The following is a 10,435-nucleotide window of genomic DNA, read 5'->3' as shown; positions in this document are numbered from 1 at the left end:
AATATGCTGCGATATCTCGAATATCGTCCCAACTGAAACATGAGGCGGCCTTTGTGCAACACATTCAGTTGTAGAATATCATAAACGAGAGATTGAGTTGAGTCCCTCGTGAAAAGCAAATAGATTTGCAAATGAGTGTATTTCTCGAAGTTATCTGCTTGTTTGAATCAGCTCTGTGCAGCGATTCAAAGTTCTAATACAATAAATCGTGAAACCATGAGTGGACTAAAGTACAAACATGAGTGGCGTGTTAGGCCAGGAAGCAAAGTTACCACTGGTGAGACGGAATTCAACTCTAGAGAGTGTCACATTAGAACGCCGTAGAGAACTGGTAGTTTTTGCCACAAAGTTAGCTTAAGGCTTTCGTTTTCATGAAACCAATCTCAACCGCTTCACAGTACGGTTATGCACCAATCCAGATTGATAAAAATTGGGCGTGAACTGTAGGATAAGGTAAACAAAAGAACGAGGAAAGCAAAGGAATGATTGATAAGTTATTGAAATGAAGGACTATTTATTATGACGCCAGGAGAAAGCAATGTTGCTTGCCTCATGACTGAAAAAGTAGAAAAATCTCAACCCTACGAATAACCGTTATTTGGGATCAGTCTTTCTTGTTGGTTTGTGAACTGAAGAACAGCTGACTGGCTGTTACGCTAGTGAGCATGAAACAGTCGATCGGATCGATTATCTTGAAGCAAACACTAAGAAAGAAGGAAACTCTGAATGCGTGGATTGGTCTCACATAACTGTGGTAAGTATCAATCAAAGGACAAGACTAGCAGTTATCCAATTCGGACAGGAGCTAGATTTATCGGTGTTTAGTTGATCTTCTTGTCCCAAACCCCTTTTTGTTATTCTGGTTGGCTTACGGTGCTACTGATGGTCATGAAATCAAGCTGAAGACACGGCAGAAAGCATACTTCACTGGAATATCGGTTTCTAGTTCATGTGCCATCCAGTGTAATCTAGCATGAAACGGCCATAATTCTTTCGCATCTTTCGCATGCAACCCCACTGGGAATGCAGCCTGGGCTTCGTAACAAAACCGACTATCCACGAACGGAAGTTTGTCCTGAAAAATCAATGTAATCTAGCATGAAACGGCCATAATTAAGTCCATGCTTTCGCATGCAACCCCACTGGGAATGCAGCCTGGGCTTCGTAACAAAACCGACTATCCACGCACGGAAGTTTGTCCTGAAAAATCATCAAATGAACATTTCCTAGAGAGATCTAGTCGTCACGAACACAAAGTTTATGTGATGTTCGTATCCAGCCTCGGTTACTAGTTTGCTAATGATGCCATTATGTGAAACCTGCTCAGTTTATTTCATCGCATGATTCAGTACCTGGCCGTGATTAACTTAACTGGTCATTAAAATAATTAATCATCATCATCATCGACAGCATGACATCAGTGTTCAACACTGATGCTTCACTGCCGTACAACCATGACATAATTAGATTGGACTGATTTTGACGTGGGCTGTCGAAGAGTTTTCAGAAACCTTGTGGGTGACTTTGTTTATGAAAATGTCACAAATTCTCTCGTGAAAACCAAATTAATTTGCAAATGGGTGCATTTCTCGAAAAACAGTCAAATTTGGGTTCAAGTAGAACATGAGGTTGACGGAAACTCGGGGCCCGCGCCTACCCGATGAACCGCAAGAAGGGCGAAACCGGTCGTGGGCTGTCAGAGTTTTCAGCAACCTTGTGAGCAGTTTCCTTTATGAGAATCTACCTCTTATTTTACGTACCTATAGCACAACTTGTGATGAGATCAGCGAGAAAATTGTGGATCAGCTACTTTAAGATCTAACTTAAGAATGCCTACAACTTTCCTTACCATCTAATTCATGGTTTGATTGTATCAGAAGTCCACAAGTTTCATCATTTTAATTCCCTTGCAAACGGTCGGATTTTGTCATTCCAGCGATAAGGAACACCTGACACTTCAAATGCAATGAATTCTTGCCCGAGCACGCGGTCGTAGAAGGATCATTTTTTCTGATTGTTCTAATGTTAAACGAAGACCCTTTCTCCTTGAATTCTAGTATATAATCTAGCATACAAACAACAGATCCTATGCAATTACCTAAAATTCTCTGATTAAGTACATCCAAATCTCATGACTTGGTGATCAGTCTTAAATAAATTGTTCCTTTTCGTTGCACAGTTCGTCTTTCGGGATGCTGGCGTGGTTGCTCGGCTATTTTACTATTACGCTGCTAAAGTACGTACGCACCTAGGCCACATTGCCACAACTAGCAACATTAATCAAGCCATCGGGGTGGCTTGGCTGGGGTTAAACATGTTTGCTGGAGCACAAGAATACACAAATATGGACGTTCATTCGTTGCTGTCGTGAGTACGGGTGCGGTAATTCAGTGATCTGTTTCTGACTTCACAATATACGTGTCAATGTTCCTCACACCCAGAGAATACACTCTTCTTGCTTTTTTCTGTCTAATATAACCACCTGTAAACAATTCTATTTTATAAACGACATCTGATAATGCCGGTATTCCATGGTGCATAGAGAGCAATGTCTCTGGAAACACCTCTGGTCTCATGCGAGTGCCCTGTGTGTACCGCGATCGGAAAGAAGATTTTCAACTTGACCCCAGTAGTTTGCTTTCTTCAGGATTTAGACAAATCAGTGAGTCATGCGCAACAACAGCGTGACTGACCTTCCTGCTCGTGAAATTATGATTTCATCAGCAAGAGTTTCATCGGCAACATCCGAATCAGATTGGTTGGTTGATGGTTCTCAAAAGACTGAAAACTTGCGCATGGTAGGAGGCTACAGACGGTTTGCACTGGGCCAAATGTGGTGCTGCTTGTAAGCGCCTGACGCCGATATAAACCGGAGAGATTGAGATCAACGGGCGAAAGTGCAGAGGCTTGTCGCAAGTCGTAAGACGACCTAAATATGATGATATAACAATCCTAACCAGCACCGAGTATTATCACAAGGTACTGGGATCATTTGACATTTTCTTTAAGTTTCGGTATACTGCCTCATCTGAACCGGTACAGCACCATGAATGTATTTCTGGGAGTGTTCGCTAACACACCATCGCGATTAGTGATGGATAACCTGGTGGTATTTCACAGGCCCTACAGTTAATGCTGTTATCCTGCCTAAGATGATGGTGATGACATAGTGACGCTCCAGTTGACCGATGGTGTGAGTTTTGCGAGTACTTCAAAAAAATCCAAGGTCTGGAGGTGACAACTTCGGTTAAAGTTACCCGAATTGAGTCTGATTTGGACTTAGACATGCCCACCAACAGGTTCATTGCTCAAGTTAAAATAGTAAAAAAGAACCCACAATAATTATAGATTACTGTCTCAATCAAGCAAATTTGCCTGGCTTCACTCCACTTATTGAGTTTCCCAGCTTCACCCATAATTCGCTTCATCTCAAAAGCCTATCAGTGAAGGAAGTGCCCCTTTCAAAATGGTTCAGTGTAGGGCTTACCAGAACTTCCACGATACTCATACTTCACTGAAAGCAGTAAACACCTGTTAGGTTCCAGTTAGAAGTTGACCAAAAAACTATCCGTGAGCTATGGTAACACTCTACGCTTGAATGTTTTGTGGTTTATATCGCATATGAACTGTTCTTACCTGTAGATTTTCTGGGTTCCTTGGACTACTTAGTCCGCGGGAAATCAGCTTTTACGTTCGACAAATCTGTCACACAGGAGCACGTAAGACGAAAGGGATTAAAACGTACATATCGGTTACGATAAGGGATGCCAGATATCATAATTCGGAAAAGGGGTGGGTGATTTCGATATAATGGACCAGACTGAAGAAAAGGGAGATAAATTTTTATATGCCGACTTTTAATACGGTTCATTTTGTCATGTAAGCTAGGAAGCTTACCGTTCCGTGCGACCTCAGTGGTCACAGAACTGTCGACAGCTGACTCTGTGTTTCCAAGATCTTCTCCATAAGTCATGCTTTTTATCTCTCTAGGAAATCTCCTGATTGTTGGTTCGGTAAACAAGACTCAGTTTTGATGGCTCATCTGTTTGTAGTTTTGACGATGATTTCTTCAGTCGCATAACACGAAGTTGCCGAATCTAACCTTTGCTCCCCGATCAGTCCAATTGTGGGTGGTGCGTTCGGCATCTGGAGACGCTAATAGTGAGCACAAACACTAGGCATTGTCTCTAGTGTGTGGCAATCGATATCGGCCTGATAACCGAGGTGGAGCGCACCTGCAACTTATCGAACCTTTAGTTGGTTCCTCTGTGAGTTCCGCTATTCGGCCTGGGTCGTTCCAACATCTTGTGTACCTTTGAAGATACCATGCCTTTCAGGGGAATGATGGCCAGTGCCATGCATCATAATTCTTTATGCATCTTTTGAATGATAAACCTCAGATTGTTGAGATAGTTGGTGATTCTACAGGAGATTTTGTTCTATAAGTGAAGTCAATCCGTACCGAAGTACCAAGAAGTACTGTGGGTGGGTTAGATCTTTTCTAGGAGTCATACCCATGAACCTCCAGAGAAATTCGAACTTGGGACACCCTTGCCAGTAGTTCGAGACTGTACTTTCCAGCCGCTAGTGCCTTATCAGCATTCGAGGAGTACGTCAATACGTGATCAGTGATGTGAATTCCGTGATGGAAGGATGAGCGGCACTAGGCCTCATTTAAGAGAGTTTATCACATTACTCAGTTGCAGATTTGACATCCACCGGAGACTTGTCGCATGCACACTTTGATAGTTCCCAATAAGGATGGAGCAGTTGCACAGTGCTTCTAGACTGTTCAGCAAAGATGGTCTTCACTTACGGGCGGAATTTCAAGTACAATCTCAGACAGTTGTTCTACAGCATTCCTTACCCAATAAGTGAAACGTAGTCTTTGGGAAGGGGATACAGGTATCATGACAATGGCTAGTTAGTTGTATGGGCTGTGTATACAGCTCTTACACATTACCTCGGTTGGTAAAATGAACATTTATTGGTTGGCGTTTCAGAGAGGTTTGGTAAAAAATCGGTGGGTTTATCGCTGGGCAACGTTTTGCTGTTGACACAAAAGCTTCGTCGTGCCAAGTGAGTAAGTTGGTTGATTGGGTTTTAAGGCAGTCAGGAAAGCAATCAGTGAGATTTCTTATGACAAGCCGACTTGAAACGACTGAAAGGATGATTTCCCAATCGGTCCCGGACATTTTCCAATTGATTTATTGGTTAACTTTGGTTGCGCGTTTGTGGTTTATTCAGTCAGTGACATTCAAGAAAGCATTCAGTAGTAACTTTAGACTCAGGGTTTATCGTACGGTCTAGCAGATGGTCACGATATCACGTAGGCTTATTGCAGTGGACTTATCAGCGTCTGCAATATCAGGAGATTTCTCTACAATCACCTTCCACGCGTGCCACTGTCAAGGGTTTGAAGTTTGGCAGTGTTTTTGTTTGTCACCCGGTATGCAAACGCGCAAACCCACGTCAGTGAAATTGCTGGCGCGGAGCTGGGGTCACCTCCATTCCTCACATGTCAAGGTTAATTACATGGATAGGATTACGGGAATGTATAGCTGGTAGGCCTGATTGACTTCATGGTCACAGTTTGTTATGGGACGCTGTGATCCCACCTTCACACAGCTTCAAAGAAAACGATCCAGTGGACGCAGTACTAGCATTTTCACCTGTCCCTGTTATCCCAATAAGTAGCACAATATTCGAGCACGCATGGTGCACACGTGAATGTGAACCGGGCACAGATAGATCTAGCAATTCCATAAATCATGAAAGAAAGTTTGTCGATTTCTGCCTCGGAGTCGTAATTGGCCTCGTCGCAGTGCTAGTGTAACCATCCATCCCGACAACGGACCACTACGTTGGATCTGGCCTACCTTCAATACCAACGTGCACAATTTGTCAGTTATGGCGATTACAGGGTGGGAGAGAGATAGTTGGAGGGTTGGAAGAGTCTGGAACTTGGGCTGCAAGACCAGAGTCATTCATCATGTTGAAGGCTCAGTTTTTAGGGCTACACCCCAACAGATACTGAATGCGGGGTCATACCGTCAAACCGGAATGAAATTACACAATTTTGCCTCTTCATTAACAACATTTGTGGGTCTGGCCAACTGACTAAAACAACTTTCATGTAAACTGGAGAAATGCAAGCATACGTAAGTCTAAGAAGTTAAGTGGAGGAATGGCTGTCGCATCATGATGTACACAAATTTTGCGTGCAGTTGATCACAGTAACTAGTGGATTAAAATGCAGAGAGAGGACAATCGTCACCGTGAAACGCGAACCTGGACGAGGATACTGTGAACAATTCCATCGAACTGGAGTGTGCAATCCTGTGCTATGATCTCAAAGCAAAGAATAAGTTACTTAGCCTAAACGCACGATCTAGGTGTCCTATCTGACAGGTAACGTGTAGTCTAATTCACCAACGGACGGTCAGTAATAGTTGCGGCGAAACCGAATTCTACGAACTTCGTTTGTTCAGTAGTCGCAATTGGGCAGTGGACAATATATTGAATTGGAGTTGGGCAGACAGTGCAGATAGGTAGAACGTGGTTCTATAGGAAATTAACAGTAAATCGTGGGGAGAATTAAAGAAAGGCTTACAGCTAGATTGAACCTTGGGCGGTTAGCAACACAGGATGGCACACGAAGGGCAGTGTGCTATCGGACAAATTAAGTGGAAAGACTGTGGGACAAATTTTCAACAACAAGCCCAGGAATAAATGTAAACAAAACGTCTATAGAAAACGGTTGAGGTAGAGTCAACTTTGTATAAAATAGAACGGTTCAGTCTTGAAACTTGAGCAGTCACGGAAGGGTGATGAACTGGCCTGAGGAATAGGGAAACAAATAATTAAGTCACGTAATTAACGTGGAGTTTTTAATTCCGAGAACACTCACTTACGTTCCAGGCGTATGTGAGCTGACTAGCTTACGAAGGACGCTCAGCCACTCAAACGAGTGGTTTTAGGCAGCGAAAACTTCGGTCACTACATACGTGTGTTCGCACATTTGGTTATCGGTAGCTGTAATTTGACGTGCTGTCCGAGCGGAACATTGGACGCACTTAACCAGCTGTCTCTACTGAGCCTGAGCATCCCGGTTTAGACTGAGATTATGTAATCACGTGAACACAGTGAAAGATGCCGCTTTGTAAACAAAAAGTTTCTGCGTGCTGTCTACGCTGTCAAGACATAAACGTCCCTCAGTGTACCAGGAGATTCGATACACAATCTGATTCGATAAGACATACTAAAATGGTCGGAGTGTGAAAGCACCGATTTCCGTGGACTAGGGTAAATAAAACCCATGCAACATGCCGGTGGGATTGAATCATACACAAAGGAAGTGGTGTTTACGATTGCAGAATTTCGGGATACTTTGGAGTAAACAACTCCCCAAGGTTTTGATGATGGCCCATTGAATTAGCTGTTACAATCAGAACACACCCATGTGATGTCCCCTCACACCTTAAGACAACGGAAATTCTCTTGTCCACAATTTTCAGACGAGACTAGCAGTGAATATGTCGCTGGCCAGACAAGAAACAGGTATTTAAAGTAGACTTGCACTTTTTCACCCAAGCAGATCTGACTGCGAGGCTTCTTCGTTTTATTCAGGCCCTTAATCTAAACTTCCACACAGAGTGTCATAGCATTTGATAAAAAAATCAGGTAAGTATTCCGTATAGTAATTCTCTTTAGGAAACAAGTTGGCAATTAAAAAAAATTCTTCACAATTTTGGTTAGAAGCTTATAAAGAGGGTTCAAAATGAATGATTCGGCTACGCAAAAATTTCATGCACTTGTATTTGAAAGCATACTACTAATCATAGCCAACTAATTTCAGTCTTTTAAAACTTCGAATGTAGCACATCTCGATATTCAACAATTCTCTGGTCACCTGATGCGTACGGAATAGAACGAATCCACGGAGTATTCTGGTGTGCAAGTGTCTTATTTGCTTGCTTGAAGTTAGGAGCACAGTCAACCCAAGCAGAGGCCATTATACACATATCTCCACAACTAGCCCTAAAAGTGGACTGGGCAGCCCATTGGTGTGATGGACAGCTTGTGAGAATCGAACCCTAGCAAGTCAATTCAATGACTCAACTGTAACTAAGTGTAAGAGGGATTTTGTCAAAATTTCAGTCATCTGGCTTTCCCCCAGGGTATCGTCTGCTGCGCTTTGTCTCGGGTACTTTGTTAGGTTCATCTTTTGTTGTTTTACCTAACCACAACAATTATAACAGCTACACCAACTTGTGCCTCCTAAGTAAGCCTGTGTACTGAGCAAACGGTATCTTCGAGTGACGCGTAATACCAGTAAAAGCAAAAAGACTTTCACTGCGGAGTCACTTAGAAACACCAACTGAAAAGTTACAGGCTATTGGACAGGGAAGCAAAACTCTCATTTACATCTTGTCTATAAGAACTCTGTATCCATCTTCTCCTCGAACGTGACTTCTTGAACTTTCCTGGATACTCATTGACTACCACTCAAACGTAAGCGAACGTTACAAAGCGATTCCACAAATTCCGTAATAAATCTCACTTTTCAATAGACGCGAAGCAGAGTTATGAGAAAACCGCATGCTACTCGCATGCTTCCTCAGTAGCATCCACCGGGAAGGCAAAAAGCGGAGCTAGATTTCTATACGGTACTATTAAGGTAAGACATAAATTCACAAACTATACAAACCTCGACATTAGATACTCGTCTAAAACAAATGGTCCACTTAGGCTACAAAAGTACAAACCAAATGAGCTGACAGGCTCCCACGTGGGACAGTCACACGTGCATAAAGTTGGCCACAAATGGCCGGATGACCTCAAGGCCAAATGAGTGGAGTGGTAAGGGCAAAGAAACGCCAGTTCATACACACGAACTACTCACAAAAGTGGAGCGGGTGTTACGAATGGGGACAGAATAAACGTGGGGAATTTCAAATGTCAACGTAATGGACGATACACTCTGTTTCCAAAAAGAATGGTCTTCACTGGTTCCCAGCACACTGTCTAGAGCGAACGCTGCATTGATTACTTGGGAAGTACATTCACTTTCATATCACTTCGGTTTTTTACGGGAGACTCACCTTGAGTCCAGCTGAATCTCTCGTTTATGACATTTTTTAAGCGAAGTATTTTTCTTCGCTTAACACTACTCGATGTAAACCCTAGACAACCCGGTTCACCTCTACTGGTATTCATCAGGTAGGCCTAGTCTCCGAATCTGCAACACTAATTTCTTATTTGTCATGTCAGGGAAAATAGTTTGGTCTCTTGAATGTCGTTCCAAATGCGACATGGAACTTTCTTTGCACTTCACATACCACCAAAGGGAGACGGAATTAAATTTCATTTAGGACTTCGATTACCATTTAATTATTCTGATCCGATTAACAAATACTTGCTGGCCAAATTGCTTTCTTCTCAGAAGTCAAGCTCAGCTAACTTGCCCATTAAAAGCCCGCAGCTCTACTCTAGCCTAGGTGAACAGAAGTCAAAATAAACTTGGTACGCTAAACATGTACACAAGTATGAACAACGCACCACAACAATAATGTGCAGGAATGCGCCCTATTTACCGTTGTGAAACGCGCCATTATGGGGGCTGACCCCCATGCCACTGATCACGCCACTTTCTTAACCGCTTTGTGGACTTTGCGCTTCAAGGTCACCCGAACCATTCGATGCTGGTGGTGCTTTCATTGGACCAGAAATCTGACTCTGCTCAGCTGAAAGCAGACAGTGACGAAAAACATTCCAGACGATGGTTTCCAAAAGCAGTTGTCTAGGTTCTTATCTGCACAATTTTGTTCCACGGTTAAACTGGACTGACAGCACGTCGAAAATGCGACAATGATCCGCTTAAACCCACTGATTGGCTTCATAAAATAGATGAAAACGGTCAGTCACTGATGGCAGTATACTAGCATTGCTCTCCAAATAGCACCGTTGCCTTCGGTCATTTGGCTGATTAAACCAGAAGACTTACTGCGGAGTGGTTTCTAAAAAATTGAAAAAAGAAAGTGCAAGTAGTAAATGCCTCATCTGTTGATTGAGATATTGTTCATCTACCTTCGGTAGAAATCCGAAATGCTGAGCGGGCAAGTCAAGCTGGTTGATGATCAGCTGGCTGTTGATCTGTTCGCCGAGCTTGGCAACTGGCTTGCAAACGTTTCGTTACCATGCTTCGCCATTTCGTCACCCACCCAACTGTGCACTGATGATGTCTCCTCGTATGGTGACGAAACGTTTGCAAGCCAATTGCAAAGCTCGGTGCACATATCAACAGCCACCTGATCGACAACCAAGTTCTCCTTTCGTTAGCTGCATCGCCCTGTCACTGTTGAGAGTTGATGAGGAATGGCCGACAACATCAGGAAAGGAGTACCATGTTTGATTTTCCTCTTCAGAACGTTCC

At 43.1% G+C, this 10,435-nt stretch overlaps 1 protein-coding gene across 1 annotated transcript in view; it reads left to right on the top strand.

Annotated features, from left to right (window-relative positions):
- Window positions 1–10,435, top strand: part of T265_09678 (hypothetical protein) — a gene marked incomplete at both ends in the record, with an annotated part of 27,000 nt that overhangs the window by 6,984 nt on the left and 9,581 nt on the right. Inside the window, one exon of the mRNA XM_009175833.1 lies at window positions 2,180–2,236. Within this exon, the coding sequence (XP_009174097.1) occupies window positions 2,180–2,236 (57 nt within the window). The remainder of the gene's footprint in view (window positions 1–2,179; window positions 2,237–10,435) is intronic.

The sequence above is a fragment of the Opisthorchis viverrini genome, assembly GCF_000715545.1.
Source record: "Opisthorchis viverrini unplaced genomic scaffold opera_v5_297, whole genome shotgun sequence".
Lineage (NCBI taxonomy): Eukaryota > Metazoa > Platyhelminthes > Trematoda > Opisthorchiida > Opisthorchiidae > Opisthorchis > Opisthorchis viverrini.
The sequence above is the reverse complement of the archived record's forward strand: the minus strand, read 5'-3'. Positions and strand labels throughout refer to the sequence as shown.